Source organism: Pipistrellus hanaki (assembly GCF_964339955.1).
Source record: "Pipistrellus hanaki genome assembly, chromosome: 19".
In the NCBI taxonomy this organism is placed as follows: Eukaryota; Metazoa; Chordata; class Mammalia; order Chiroptera; family Vespertilionidae; genus Pipistrellus; species Pipistrellus hanaki.
In genome coordinates this window covers 15,556,322-15,572,362 of record NC_140521.1, presented here as the reverse complement: position 1 = coordinate 15,572,362, position 16,041 = coordinate 15,556,322, and the positions used below count along the sequence as shown (strand labels likewise).

At 49.5% G+C, this 16,041-nt stretch overlaps 1 protein-coding gene across 4 annotated transcripts in view; it reads right to left on the bottom strand.

Annotated features, from left to right (window-relative positions):
- NTM (neurotrimin) overlaps positions 1-16,041 on the bottom strand; it is a 356,476-nt gene that overhangs the window by 156,030 nt on the left and 184,405 nt on the right. For all 4 annotated transcript variants that reach the window (XM_084868345.1, XM_084868346.1, XM_084868347.1 and 1 more), the window contains exon 2: positions 7,883-8,115. In XM_084868345.1, coding sequence (XP_084724471.1) covers positions 7,883-8,115 — 233 coding nt within the window. The remainder of the gene's footprint in view (positions 1-7,882; positions 8,116-16,041) is intronic.

Genomic DNA, 16,041 nt, shown 5'->3' with positions numbered 1-16,041 from the left:
CTATATTTGCTAGAGTACAAAGAAATGCACCTTAACTAGACTAGGGGGGAAATATGTAATTGTAATTATTAAATATATAATTTAGCTCACTGGACATAAGGAGTCCTAAGCGGTCCCTTCGCCTTGTATCTTTACCTAGCCACAGCTGGGTTTTGATATACTCTTCCAATATTTCTCCCTTCCTCATTCGAAAGCTGTCCTTTTCTACTCCACGGATAGCCTTCTGGATACTCGTCCTTTGCCGAGACAATCTAATGCAGCTTTCCTGGAGGAGGAGAAGCAGAAAACCACGCCTGTGTTGAAGACATACCTTACCCAAGGCCTCCTGCTTCACGTTGCATTCCTAACAGTACCACACAGGCCACCCGCAACTTAGATGCAGCCTGTCTTTCTGACTTTATGTCCAGTGATTTCACCCAGAAACACTCCGGGTCCCATTCTTCCTCCAAGGTGCCATACATGTTCAGACTTTCAAGCTTTGAACATCCTCTCGCTCTAGTCCAAGATGCCTTCTCTTCTCCGCCTCCCCTGAAAAGTCCTACTCACCACTGAGACCTCGGTGAAATGCAAGCCTGTGTATGGTTTTGCCTAATCTTGCAGATATTATACATTCAATCAGTTCCGTTTGGCAAGTTCATAACCTTTGCATGTATAAGCACCTGACCCAGCTATGGTGCGGGAGTCTGATCTGGACAGGGCAGGGACTCGCTGAATCTTTGTGTTCCCAGTACCTGGCTTCAAAGCATGATGACCTGCAACTGAAACATATCAGTGACAGTCCTCATTGTAACCACAGACAGACGGAGAGACTTAGTCACCAACGTTTCCCCCTGCCCTGAGAAGCTAGGCATTTTCATTTCAGCAAGAAGAGAATTGCCCCAGGCTTTTGTTGGCCTTTGAGGACCTAACAGTCTGCAACAGCCATGCCATTCAGATCCATGATGCCGCCTTTGATTACACTTGATACACACACTATGAAAGCTTTGGGAAGGTAGTGAGGAGGGTTGTTTTGGACATATTCTAGGATTAGTCAGATCTGCACAAGTGGTTCATGATATCATAAAGAGATCTCATGCAATCTTTAAAGTGCAGCTTCAATAAACCACAGGGGCTTCTGACATGGGGGATGGGAGTCTAGACCCGGCCAGCATGGCTCAGTGGTTTAGTGTCAACCTATAAACCAGGAGGTCAGGGTTCCATTCACTGTCAGGGCACATGCCTGGGTTGTGGGCTTGATTCCCAGTGTGGGGCATGCAGGAGGCAGCCGACCAATGATTCTCTCTCATCACTGATGTTTCTATCTCTCTCTTCCTCTCCGAAATAAAAATACAAATAAAATAATGAAATAAATGAATCTAGGTAAAGTTCGCCTTTCCTCCCAAATGAAATGGCTTCCTTCCTCATGGGGAGGCTGCGGAATATATGATCCAGGAGGAATCAGAACCACTTCTCTCAATCTTAGAGCATTAAAATCTGAGGCAGTGCAGCCTCCCTGGGGAAGCCACCTACGGGATAAGAATTCGGTGGCTGCTTCCAGATGGTCCCTGGGGACCTCTAACTGCTTACCTGGATCGAGGCTGCCTGACTCCTGTAAGCATTCATTGTGAAGCAATAGAGTCAGTTGAGCTTTCTGCCTCCCTGAAGCCATAGGAGTGTGCCTGGCTTGGACACAGGGACCCTTGTCAGGCAGCACCAGGAGGCCAGTGCCGAGTTTTCTAAACCACTGAGAAAAGCTAAGTCCCTTCCCCAGCCTCAACAGAAAACACAGAAAATGCCATTATTGAACCCAATAGGTCCTGGGCTGCAGCAATTTGCTCAGATTACTTTAGTTTATTACTACTCTCCTTGGCTTTGTAGACAGATGTTGTTTTGGGGGATTTACTGAAATGCTACTAAACCTATCCACACGTTTTGCCCCTCCATTGTCGGTTAACTGCATAGCAGTTTTAGAATTCACCAGGTGAAACAGAGTTGCCTCATTTGCATGCTGCCTAAATGCCGTAAATCCATTTCAGATAAAATGCCCTCCCTCCTTCTTTGTCATTCTCCAGGGTGCTCTGAGGAACACTTTAATTTTTGGTGGAATTTAATTTCTTGACATTTAGAAATTTCTGTCGAATTCTTATGCATGGTCTTATGACCAGGGCGAATGTGCATTTTCCATCTATTTCCTGAACCTGGCAGGGAGAGGAGAGAGAATGGAGAAAGCCAAAGCCATGTGAGATGGCAAATGTGACCTGCTGTCCCCCGTGGCCACTGACACCGGAAGAACACAGATGTACTCAGGAGGTGACTTCTGTTGGTTCAGAGCTGGATGGCAACCTTTTCCTCCATGAAGCCAGCAAAGATGGAGCCAGAATGGAAATGTGTTGGTGGCAGAAACCAGTTTGGCTCGGTGGATAGAGCTTTGGTCTGTGGACTGAAGGGTCCCAGGTTCGATTCTGGTCAAGGACATGTACCGTGGTTGTGGGCACATCCCCAGTGGGGGGTGTGCAGGAGGCAGCTGGTCGATGTTTCTCTCTCATCGATGTTTCTAACTCTCTATCCCTCTCCCTTCCTCTCTGTGAAAAATCAATAAAATATATTTTTTTAAAAAGAAATGTGTTGGTGAAGGTCTCCTCTGCTCTTGGGGAGCCCGCAGGCCGGGGGGCACCTTGGGCTCTGGGGGAACCTGGCTGAGACGGAAATCCGTGCCTTCAATGTAAGGGTTAGAACGCATTATGCTCTCTGAGATATTGTTCCCAATTTCCGTTCTTTCAGGTTCAGGGTTGAGGAGAGGCTGTGGAGTGTAGGTGTCTAGGAATTAAAAACTTTTTGTTTCCATTCTTTAATCACAATAATGAGTTTAGCTGGACAAGGTCCATTAATTATTAATGATTGGAAAGCAACAGGATTACACAGAGCAGGTGGGTCAGAGGAGAGGGTTCAGAACAGGAGGACAGTCAAAGGTCAGCAAAAGGTGGCACCTGCCTGCCTGATGTCCCCCAGGGTTGGCCCTCCCTCTCTGGAATGCCACCGCCACCTTCTCTCGTCCCTGTCTCATCCTATAGACACCAGCCTGCCTCCCCCTTCCACGGGAGACCCAGAGCTGCTGGATCCAAAAGGCAGGTGATTAACTATCAAACAATAGCAGGGATTTTCGGATTAATTCTGCCCAGGGAGAAATAGGAAAACTCATTTACACCAAACAAAAGGGAAGGGGTGGCTAGATGCTCAGTAACAAAGCAGGGAACCTAGCTGGGGCCTGGAAAACGAGTAAAGAGAACAAAGGCTTTTACTACTACACCTGTCACCCAACATCCACATGTGTTCAAGGACCGCATTCTATCCTACAAACATGTCTGTGCATTGACAGCCACAGGTGTCCCAGCAGGCCTCCCCCATCCCTGCAGACCCCAGGGCACTTCTGCAGCTCCAGCACCTCCACTCTCGGGGATTTTAGAGATACAGTCAGAGCTCTGTATCTGCACTGTCCTTAATTTGTCAGAGGGGTCAACCCACTGAGCTTCCCATTCACTCTGGGTTTGCCAAGTTAAGTCCTCTTTCAGGGGGAAATGGAGACAGGAGTGTGGCCATTTTAAAATGTCCCAGAAGCCCGGTTCGGCAGCAGGACGGGGAGGGGTGAAGGGTGGAAACCCGCAGCTAGACTCTCGAAGCAGCTCCTTATTAATTACGCTCATAAAGCAGAACACCCCGAGGTCAAAGCCAGGAAAATCACTCGGCCCAAGTTTTAATGAACCTTAGAGAGAGCTTCCCTTGCGGTGGTGGCCTGAAAGATGATATTCAGCTGCCTAAGTGGGCATGGCCATCCATGGGTGGTGTTTCTTACTCTCACAAACTCATTTTGAATGAAGTTTGCAAGGCATCGTAAAATCAATAGTCTGAGTACCTGATCCCCTCACCTCTGCCACAGGATGTGCTCCCAGCTGACACTCCAGATGCCTTAGTGCCAAGCCAAGCTCTCCCAGGGCTCCAACTGGCAATCTTAATGTCCTGATGGACTCACAACCCTCCTGTCCTCCCCGCTCCAGCCCCAATATTCAACCAGTCCAGTCCCCTAATTCTGTCTCTTCTCCCCTAGTTACATCTTCAGACTCTGGCCCTTCTTCTCTGTCCTCGCTAACAAAGGAACCCAGCCCTCCATCATTTTAAACAACCCCCTCCTGTCTTTAAAAGATCTCTATCTTCTCACAAAACTCCACTCCCTTCTACACCACACCTGGCACTTCGGGTCACTGAATCCCACTCTTGCTTTAACTCTTGTTGGACAGTAATGGCTATCACTTATTATTATTATTTCCAGTCAGTGCACAATCATCAGGTAGGGGTGTGCAGGATGCAGCCCATCAATGATTCTCTCTCATCACTGACGTTTATATCTCTTTCTCCCTCTCTGAAATCAATCAAAATGTTTTGTTTTTGTTTTGTTTGTTTGTTTGTTTTTTAATGCCTAATCAGCCAGCACAGGGGTGGAGGACCCACAGCAGCGGTGGCCATCAGAATGCAGCCAGCAGCAGCCATACTCTGGGCAGCTGAATTCTGAGGACGATTGGGGCAAACACTGTCCAGGAATGGGAACTAGCTTGTTTGGGGCAATTTATTTTTCATGCTAAGCGCGTGGCCAGCCTCACAGCACCAGGGTTGTCTCCCAATGGTCACAGCTGTATGAATGAGTGAAGCATGATGGGAACATGCATTGGGTGAAGGATCTGCTTCTTTGGCAGATGCAAGGATGGATCCTGGCTCTTGGCATGTCCCATCACAGCCACAGAGAAGATGGAGCATGTAGAACAGTGGGACGGAGGCGTGCTTGAGAGTAAGGAGAAAGAGACAACCCCAGCTTTCAGCAGCTTTCAGGACACTACAGAAATGCATTACCTTTCTCTGTGAGGGTTTATTTATACACAAAGCTGGCTGCTTATATGTAGAAACACAGACTCAGTTTACTCCTTTTTCCTGCTGTGTGTGTGTGTGTGTGTGTGTGTGTGTGTGTGTGTAATGATCATAATACCATTTTGAAGACGTAACATGCCTAACTTTCACTCCAACTCTCCCACTCTGGAGAAACTTCTACAGAATCCAGACAGTCAGCTTCAGCGGGGGAACCAGGCTCCATGCTCAGTACAATGAAAGCTCCCAAGATAAATAAACATATATATATTTAATCCCGGATGGCAATGCATCCTCTTCTCAATACAGAAACGGGGGAGTCTGCCTCTCTTTAGTTGGTCTGATTGCTTTAAAGAGGGGGGAACAGGCTGGTCCTGGAAAACGATGGCCCTCTATTCATTAGAGTGTCAATAATGCCCAGGCCAGGCATATCGACAGCGGATTAGCTTGGGCTGAGTCTGTGTACAAGACCAGTGCCTTTTTTATCCCAGCTTGTCTCCAGATCAATACACCCATCAGCATTCGAAAATTAGCCCGAGATGAGATTCCAATACTTGAGGTGGTGTGTCAGGCTAAGAGGGCACCTCGCCAGCTCACGGAAGGGAACACCTCGTTGGGGATTAGACGTTTTCCATTAGCTTGGACATGAGTGAAAATTGATGTGGGCTCCCTCCCCTCCCCTCCTCCCATCTCTCCATCCCTCACATACTCAACCTTCTCTCTGTGAGTCTATGTGAGACCTCGGAGCTGTAATTCCTGCCATTTGATTCGATAAGCATTTACTAAATGTTCGCTTTGGAGAAGGCACTTACGTTAGGGCAGGAGCATATAAGCGTAAGAAAAATAAATTATAAAAATGTGGTGCCTATTTTCAAAGAGGCTTCAAAATTCATCACTATTCTTCCCATTCTCCAGTTCATAATATGCCTGCTTCCTACAGCAAATGTCTGTGACAGTCCTGTCCTGGTGTCACGGTCATTGCTAGACAGTCTGCTCTCAAAGGTACAAGTGGGCAGGGGGGCGGGGCAGGCTGGGGCTTGGGGAACAGTTTCAAATGCACCACCTGGTTTAGATGTTTTCCAGATGCCACTGGGGCATTCTGGGAAACTCCTCAGACAATAGTGATTCTCAAGCTTTTTGGCCAACTATCCACAATAAACATGTATTTTAAATTAAAAACTTTCAATGACACAGAATTTTATGTAACAATACCTGCTTTGTTGTTTGCAATACACTCTGATAGCTTCTGTGCAATTCTATTTCCTTTAAAAACTGCTGTTTGCACCCAGCAGTTTGAAAAATATTCATTTATACAGCTGATAAAAGAAAAATTTCCTTTTGGAAATGAAGAGTAAGAAAAACAAACAAACAAAAACAACTTGATTTGACCCAGCTGGAGGGCTCCGATATTCCAGTGATGTGATTCTCTGTCCTATCCAGGGTCCATGCTGTTCCCACTCCCATTGTGTGTTCTCCCACACCCCTGGTCACACTATCCCGCTCTTTGCAGTTCCTGCCCATACTCCACACAGCTCCCTGCCTTCCCACAGCCAGCTTCCCCTTCATTCTTCCTGCTCCTTTGCTTTTTTTTTTCTTTTTGAGCCACCTTTCTCTGCCCAAGGTATCCTCACCATTTCCAGGGCACGCTGACGCTGACAAGAAGGGGCAGGGAAGGAGCATCTGAAAGAGAAGTGTAGTGCCCCAACCTGCCATTTGAGCAGGTGAAGGGAACTGGGAAAGAAGCGGCCACAGAGGAGCTAGGCTCTGTGTTCAAGGGCTGACACATCTAAATAATAAAGCAAGGAAGGAACTGGTCCACTGTCAAAGATGTATTAAAATTTTAAAAACAACAGGAGGTTAAAAGATAGCTATCACTTAAGCAGCATCTTATGTTCCAGTCCCTCTTCTATGTGTTCCCCACATTAGCACATGTAAAATGTGGTTCTCCCCACAGCATCTCATGACACAGACCCATTGCATAGAGCAGTGGTCGGCAAACTCATTAGTCCACAGAGCCAAATATCAATAGCACAACGATTGAAATTTCTTTTGAGAGCCACATTTTTTAAACTTAAGCTTCTTCTAAAGGCACTTCTTCAAAATAGATTCACCCAGGCCATGGTATTTTGTGGAAGAACCACACTAAGGGGCCAAAGAGCCGCATGTGGCTCGCGAGCCTCAGTTTGTCGACCACAGGTATAGAGGAAAGTCTTGAGGCTCGGTTCAAACCAGATCCAAGTCTTACAGCCAGAAAGAGGCCCAGTCTTATTCTGTCAGGGCCAGTGCCTCCTCCTAGCTAGGAACACGACCACCATGGCTAAGTATTGTGTGAATGCCCCAGGACCAGTTCTGCCTCCTGGGGAAGAGGCAAACACCATTCCCCGGGCCTGAGCATCACAGAGAGAGCACAACCAAGAGAGATCCAAAAAGGAAATGAATGTACAGCTTCCAAAAGCTGAGGCTGAGGGGCACATAGTGAATCAGAGGTAGGGAGAACAAACACGGGGCCAAGGGTGAGGAAAGATAAAGTGAGGGAAGATAAAGACGCAGGTGGTGGGCAGAATGCTTCCGGGTAGCTGCCAGCACCCCTGTATTGGGCTCTGCTGTCTCTGAAGGCAGCTTGAGGCAGGGGTCAGGGGTCAGAGGCCAGAACCCAAATGCTGCTCTTTCAATCAAGCAAGCTTAGAATTGGAAGGAACCAAAACATCTTCAGAGGAAGAAAAAAGCCAAGGAGAGCAATAATTATCGATAGAAGAGAATTTCCGGAGAAAATATATTATTGGAACAACAGCCACAACAAAAAAGATCCTGGTCCTATTCAATGGGAAAATTACATGAAAACTCAACATCTAACGGCAAGATGACAATTAAGAAGGTGTCCTGGCCGGATGGGACAGACAGACAGAACCCATTTCTGTTGAGGATCACAGACCAAGTGTTTAGCACTGGCTCTCCAGCGGCGGCTCAGACCGCCCAGCTAGACCCCGCCTACCTTGCACGATGAGGTGGACCCGGGAGGTCTTGGGGTGGTTGTCCGTCTGCACAGAGCAGGTGTACGGGCCCTCGTCATACACGTCCACGTTCTGGATCTCGATGCTGTACTGGGTTTGGGTGTTGCTCAGGAGAACTACGCGGGGGTCCAGGCACCACTTGTCATTCCCGGCGTAGAGGATGGTGCTGCGGTTAAGCCAGGCCACCCGGGTGACCCGGTTGTCAATAGTGCATCTGGAAGGAAGATCAGAGGGATACGTCAGAAAAAAAAGGGGGGGAGCCATCAGGATGAAGCCCCTGGCAAGGGAGGAGTGAGTTTTTGTGTCAGTCTCCGCTCCCTGCCCCAGTCTCCACACATGCGTGGCCTGGGTGTGACCAGTCACGGATGATGCTTCCTGAGATTGGTGGCAGAGACCTCATGGGATTAGAGCCTTAGGATATTAGATATGTCAGACCGCTGGGTCCTGAGCACATCAGTGCTTCTGTAACCACTGAGAACAGGCCCAGTGCAATGGCCCAAACTATTTTTTAAAAATATATTTTATTGATTTTTTACAGAGAGGAAGAGTGAGGGATAGAGTGTTAGAAACATAAATGAGAGAGAAACATCGATCAGCTGCCTGTTGCACACCCCCTACTGGAGATGTGCCCGCAACCAAGGAACATGCCCTTGATGGGAATCGAACCTGGGACCTTTCAGTCCACAGAAGAACTCTCTATCCACTGAGCCAAACCGGTTTCGGATGGCCCAAACTATTCACAGTTAAAGCCCAAGGCATCTTCCCCAGCAGATGCCTGGGTCCTCCCAGCACAGCCAGTCCTCCTTCTGCCCCAGGATTTCCATGATGCATTATTCCTCACCAGGTGGTCCAAGTGCACTGAGTCATTCAATACTTAGCACATGCACAACCCTATGACGAAGGTTCTAGAGGCAAAGGAATCGAAGAACAAAGAAGCTAAATGCTGCCCCAAACCACACAGATACTATGAGATAGATCAGAGACCCAGACTGTAGCTCCTAAACAGTCTTCTCATCTGAGATTAGCGGGCTCTGACAGGAGGCATCTGAAGTCAAAGCTAACTAGGACCACCACCACGGCAACTTGTCTTCATTATATTCGGGGGCGGGAATGTTCAATTATTGCTACATGAAAGGCTTTTTCCAAGATCTCAACACTGGCTGCACATGTAGAGGCAGATGTTCTTTCTTTTCTTTATGCATCTGGAGTCCCCAAAATACGGCAGCTCCCTTCGCTTTCCCTACACTTCCAACTTTCCCAGCTACTCCCGCCAACACCTGGTCCCATCTCTGTCTGCATCCGTTTCCTTCTCTCGCTACACTCACTGTGTCCTATGGCCTTAGGCTAAATTCACAACCCTGTCCTCATCCCGACTGTAACGCTGGAAATAGCAAGTGTCTACAACGGTGCCTCGATTTTATATATGCTTTTGTGGTATAAAAGGACTCTTACATCCACACTGACTCATCTGATTCCTGCCATAAATCTGTGACCTGGGTGACCTTCCCCACTCTCTCCTTTAAAGGTGGGACTCCAAGGCCTGGTGACTTGCCCCGGGTTAAAGAGCTAGGAGGTGACATCAGCCCTGGCACTCAAGTTGTCTAGCAAAGGTGAGTGTCAGCGGGAGGCACGATCGCTGCCACCGAATCCTCAAAATGGTCCGTGACCATCAACAGCCTAAGGACTGCTGTCGAGTGCACCAGCCTCCTAGGGGGTCCCTCTCGAGAGGAGGGCCCAGCGCTGTGCATCCTTTCCGCTTGTGCTTGTGGAAATGTCACCCAACCCTGCAGGGCCACTCAGGCGCAGGTGGGGAGCCTTGCTGAGAGCTCCCGCAGAGACACCGCTCAGCCAGAGCGCCTCGCTCGCTGTCCAGCGGGCTCTGTGCTTCCGACTGTGTTTCCCGGACAGCACAGGGGAGGGATGGTAGAAACCTGACAAGGAAACGACCAAGGAGTCTTTTCTGACAATGGGCACAGACAGCCTGCGTCAGAATCGTATGAGGAGTTTGTTACAGAATCTCTTTGCTACTGACTGAGAGTCTTTGGGAACTCCCAAAATGTGGATTTCCTAATATCCCAGTTTGGTCCTAACCACACCAAAGTTTTAAAAACACTGGTGGAGAGCAGTGCACCCCATGGCCAGCTACGTGATTTGTGGGGTTTGGTTAAGGTGACCAGACGTCCCGCTTTTGGCGGGACAGTCCCAGTTTTTGGAAAGATTATCGGGTCTGTTTTCAAATGCAGTGGGGCGCGGGACAAATTGTTAGACATTGGGACTGTCCCACCAAAAGCGGGACATCTGGTCACCTTAGGTTTGGTGCAAAAGGAAAATGCAGAGCCCTTTGGCTGAGGATTATTAAGGATTTCAAGGAGGTGACAGCGGAGTGTTTAACCAAGGTCAGGATCTACGGGACTAAGGACACATCCTGATGGGTCTCTGGCTCTGCCATGCATGTGATCTCCGTAGGATCTTACTAAGATGCACACTGTGCTGTGGTGGATCTGGGTTGGGGCCTGGGAGTCTGCATGTTAGTAACCCCCCAGGTGATGTGCATGCGATGGCGCCTAGGCCATCCCTTCAGTAGTGTGAATCTAGAGGAGAATCGCATACACATTAGGAATGAGGAGCGCCGAGTAAGTGCTTCACTGTGCAAAAGTGTGGTCAGAAGACCATCAATGGAAAGCTTGATGGCAATGCACCTTTGCAGGTCTCCCTGCAGACGTAATGAGCTGGAGTCAGCGCCTGCATAAGATGCCTAGGTAACCAGGTGGACAGGAAGCGTGGATGGCCTGCCATGTGCTCCAAGGCTTCCTTTAGGCTTTGCTGACAATACCCAGCATCCTCTCTGCGCGTGCGCAGTGGAAAAGCCCAGCCCATTCACAGAGGCAGCGTCCGGTGTGCACCCCTTCCTAGTAGACCCTACTCTCTCCTCTCAGGCTGCCCCACCTGAAATGTGAGTTTGGAACCACAATAGTTTCAAATCCCTTAAGAACTACTGGCTCCACAGCTCGCTTTGCTGGTAACATACCTGGGCTGGTCCTTAAAGTCCCTACTCTAAGTGTTGCTCAGATTCAACAGGGAAACCGGTGAAATTCGTATGCATGGCTAATGTTTACTAAACACCCATCACTCTGTGCTCGGTACTGAGCGAGCCTATTCCATACACTATTTGATGCTCTCAAAAATGGTTTGGGTTCACTTATCGTTTTCAATTTATAGATGGGGTTAACTGAGGCTAAGCAATATCCAAATTGATTAAGAGAGCACCAATAGGAAGCTGCAGAACCAATAATCAGAACCAGGGTTTTTGCTGTGGCTGTTCTTTGTGGGTTGGTTGTGGGTTTTTGTTTTTTTTCCTCCTCCTCAAATTCAGTGTTCTTGAATGTCCTTATCAGACGCCATCACATTGAAATTCAATGTTCATCTGACTCACCAGGAAGCCCTGATGCATACAGACTGCCGGCTGCGGCCTGGCCTGGCGACCACACTTGAACACCCATTCATTTAGACACCTGGTCTCTGGTGAGCTGAGAGCAGCCGAGCGCGTGGGCCCCAGGAAATGAGTCTTGTTTGAAGCCGTTTTCCATTACTTCCCAGGGAGAACGTTCTAATGACCAATATGCTCTGGCAGGCCCGGATGTGACCGGATACAGGTGAACGGCTCTGGTGCAGGAAATGCTGACCATCAGCCTCGGATGTGACCCCCACCAGCAGCCCCGGATGTGACCGGATACAGGTGAACGGCTCTGGTGCAGGAAATGCTGACCATCAGCCTCAAAACCAAAACCGAGGTTTTGGTTTTGAGGCTGATGGTCAGCATTTCCTGCACCAGAGCCGTTCCTGTTTGGATGCCCACAGTGGGGTGCCATGCTGTCTCTTGCAAAGGCCTCTGGGAGGGCTGTCCTGGCTTCCCTGTGAGCATCTAATCACTGAGATTGGCTGGCACCAAGCAGTCTCACCACTCGGCCCCGCACTCACCGGACCAAAGATGCTCATTTGCAGGTGCATTTGCACTCCAAATGCAGCCCATTTTCAGCGCTGCGGTGCAGCCCCTGTGATATACGGTGCTGAGGTGTTGGCGTAACTCCAGCTGCGGTTTGGGCACATCCAAGGTCATGTTTAGATGTCCAAACCGTCACAGCAGGAGATCGGTCTTGCTGAGGCTCCTGGCATTAATGCCGGCTTCTGCAGAGATGGATCGCAGAGGGAACCTGGCCGCCAGCTCCTGTCACCTCCTCATCCTGCCCCCATCTTCCTGTCTCATTTATCGAGGCTCCACAACAATGAGGAGAAGACAGTTCTCTGTGTGTTTTTTTTAAAAAGCAAACTGAGCAAAGTGCTCTCCCAGCCAGAGCCAGTGCTATGCTTGGTTGGAGTCGAGAGAAGATGGGGGTGGGGGGCTCAGTCAACAGGTTCCCTTTCATGCAGACACCGCCCTCAACCAGACTCACAAAACCCACCGTGGGGTGTCACTTCCCCCATAAGTAGGAAGGTGTCAAACTCAAGTCTCCCCAACTAAGCCAGGGAGGTGGCCTTGTCCTCAGGGAATTAGTCACAGGCCGGCAGGAGGCAGCCGGAAGGAGAACTGGAGAGAGAGAAAGGTTTGAAATGCCCTGTCCAAGCCTTGGCACTCTCTCTAACTCCCCCACCATCTGGATATAAGCTGGACTCCCACCAGCTCCTGCTCTCTGCCCACCCTGCCACACGCAGGAACCAGAGGGACAATCATTGCACAAGTAGAGTGTTTGGATTCAGATATGGAACTCCCAACTCCCCAATGTCCAACCATCTCTCAACCCCGAAAGCCTCCATCCTGCAGCCTCAGTGCTGCCCTCAGCGACTCAGACCCAGGACTTCCAGGCATTGGCCTTGGGCCTCGGTGGGGGGAGGTGGAAAAGGGAGGGTTGGTGGGAGTGGCCTTCCCCGCTCACCAAGCCTGCTGCTCTCCCCCTCCTAAGTGTGCCCCCCGGGCAGCCCATGGCCTGTCCGAGGCCACATCCTGGCAGAATTCAGACAGACAGACAGACAGGCCTGGGAGGGACTCTTGCTGTCATTTCACTGCTGAGCCTCAGTGCCTTTCTCTGTGTGTCTGTCTGCATTCTGTTCCTTTTCTCGGAGATGTTTCTTCTTAGAGAGAAGAGGCCTGCTAGATTCGGACAGATTCTCTGGGGTGTCCAGCCTGTATGGATCATCAATGAATTTTCCCAGATGGTTAAAGCCTCACGTGGAGTGCACCAGAGGGCCAGCCACAGGTGCCGTGCTGGACCTTGCACCTGAATACAGTGCCTGGTGGAGAAAGTTGTGAGCCTGCCGTTGTCTGCAGCTGCGCTGACGGTGCCAACACTCCCCGATGCAGCCCGCTGTGGCCTTACTCTCTTGTGGATGAATGTGGCTTCATTACAAAGCCATACAAGCGTGGACTCAGGGCTTCCAGCTACCTTGGGTTTGGGAGGTGATGAAAGTGAGAAGGAGATAAGACAGAGAAAAAGAGAGCTGGAAATTTCTAGAAAAACAGACTCCAGGTATAGGAATGTTTGGACTCTTCGAAAGACAAAGAGTGTGCTGAAATAAAGAGAAGGATTATTAAAGAAAGAGGGGGAAATCCAGGCTTGGTCTTTCTTAATCCCACCTGCCTGGAGATCTGAGGACTATAATGGAGCCAGGCAGTGGGTGATCCAGCCCGTCCTTCCATCAAATGGCCCTTTCGCTGCTTTTGAAAAGCAACACGTCTCAAGCCAGGCTGGGGGCTGCGGTGAAATGAGCGCGTCCACCCTTCACAGCACCTGGTCCCAATCCCCTCTTATCGCACCGAAACGCTCCAGCGGCCCCGAAGTCCGCTTTCTCTGAGCATCGGGCTTGTGCCCAGCCTGCCCCTGGAGCTTCACAGAGAAACACTGCAGGCTGGAGGGCTCAGGAGTACCAACGCCCAGCTCCTTGGGGTTGGCAGGTGCATCTTCCAGATGTGCTTCCGGGGAAAACCAACCAATGGGCAGCCAGGTGGCTTCACCATCATCCATTCAGATGTCACTGCACCTTAGCTCTTTATTGCAGAAGAATGGCCCCTACTGGGTATGCTAATATTGACCCTATTGGAATCTGCACTCGTTTCAATGTTGATCACACCACTTTGGGTTATGTAGAGAGAAAAACAGTGAACTTGCTCACAGCTCACACAAGCCTTGCAGCAGCTTTCAACCACTACTATTTTGCTGTAAGTAAAAAATAAATAAATAAAAAATACAGCTGCACGGTACAAAATCTTTCTTAGTTAGGAAAACAGTGACAGGCTGATCATGCCTGGGTAGAAGCAGAAGGGACTCATAATAGAGGTGAAAGGACTAGGCAGGTTTGCAGCTGTGCACATGCTCACTGGGATCCACAGCTGGCAGAGGGCAGCTTGGAGGAGGCCAGGGGAGAAGAGAGAGCAGGCTCTGACGTCCGACTGCCAGAATCCATGTCCCAGCTCTCTCCTTGGGCCTCTCCACAAGTCCTCTTACCTCACAGAGGTTCATTCAATTCCTCTGGGATGGAAATAATCCCCCCTGCCCCCCTGCATGGCGTTCATGAGAAGATTAAATGGAACCATTCATGTAAATGCATTGCTTTGTATGTAGTAGAAACCCAGCAAATACTAGGATCATACCATCTATCATACACTCCGCTTTCTCATCTTGGTGTTCAGATAGATTACATCAGAGGGTAGATGCTAAATCCTGACAATAAGCCATGCCTTATTGTCCTTATGTGCCCTTATGCAACATTGGATTGAACAGGAAGCAAGCACTCAATAAATATCTGTAAACTGATTAATTCTTGATTAAAACCTCCCACCTTCCACAGATTGCTGATAAGTAAAAGACCATGGGCCTGTGCCTGGAGAATCCCTAGTCTGTGTGTCCCACCAACCTGAGATCACAGACATGTGCACATGCCTCCCTCTGCCCTCTGTGGGGGTCAGACCAGTGGAAGCAGCACCTTCATGTCTCCGGTGTGCTGGGTAACGAGAAGGCGTGGCTAAGCACCTCTGAGAAAGGCTCTCGCTCAGCTCACCTATCCATCCGCCTTCCTGTCTGAGCCACTGCGGCACAGTGGGAGACAAACTCCGCTGAGTTAGGCGGCTGGTGGCTTTGCTAAAATGAATGGTGCAGTATTCTGATTTGTCCCGGTGACAAAAACCCGATACTAATTCACCTGCTGTAGGAGACTTGGGACTGCTTTATAGGTCACATCACACTCCCACAAGCCACTTCTTTACTCAGGGACCACATGCTTGGCCAGGTGGAGGAAGGATCTCGAAACAAAAAGACCCTTGACTGTGTCACAGGACCATGGACCCAATACTGTGGTGACCAACACCAGGCTGACTGGAGGCTGTTCTCTCCCTTTCTCCCCCCCCCCCCCCAACATATTCTAAACCATCCAAACACAGAGGGTCATTTAAATCCTTTGTTGAGACCAACATTTCCAAAGAGGGAGAGCCCAGAGCGCTGAGGGGGAATTCAGTACAGATCCATCTTGGACATCACCTGCCATTGATCTTGAGCTCCAGTGAATGACCTCCACAAAGCCCCCTCTCACCTCCCACCACATGGCTGCAGGCAGCCCTGAACCTACTACACTGAACTGCTTCTCACCGGGACCCGTGCACGCTGCTCAGTGTTTGGATTCACTGGCTCAATTTACTTGCCATGCCTTCTTTATTGTATATTACCCTGATGCCTATTTCCCTGCCAAGGCCAATGTTAAATATCATTTTGTATCTCAACTACCTTTGCTCAGCAAACATTTTTAATCCTTCACAAATGGTCCCCAGGCATGCCCATCCTGGTGTGTCCAGAGAGTGGTGGTCCATGCTATGTCTCCTGGGACGAGGGGAGCTCAGGCAAATGCTTCTCTATTCCAGTCACTTTTGGGGGGAATCCGGATCTTGGGAGAGTTAAGGTGGCCGTTTAGGTTGGAAGGAGCTTGCTAAAGAGTCGAGGGCAGGGCAGAGGGAAGGACATGAGCAAGTATGACACAGCTGTGACAATCCTGGTATGATTGCTGAAGGATGGAAATTCGATCTGTGAAGAGTATGAGTCTTCTGTAGAAGAGTGGAAGCCAGGGAGTGAGCACAGGGCTCTCTCTGTGTCTCCTTGGT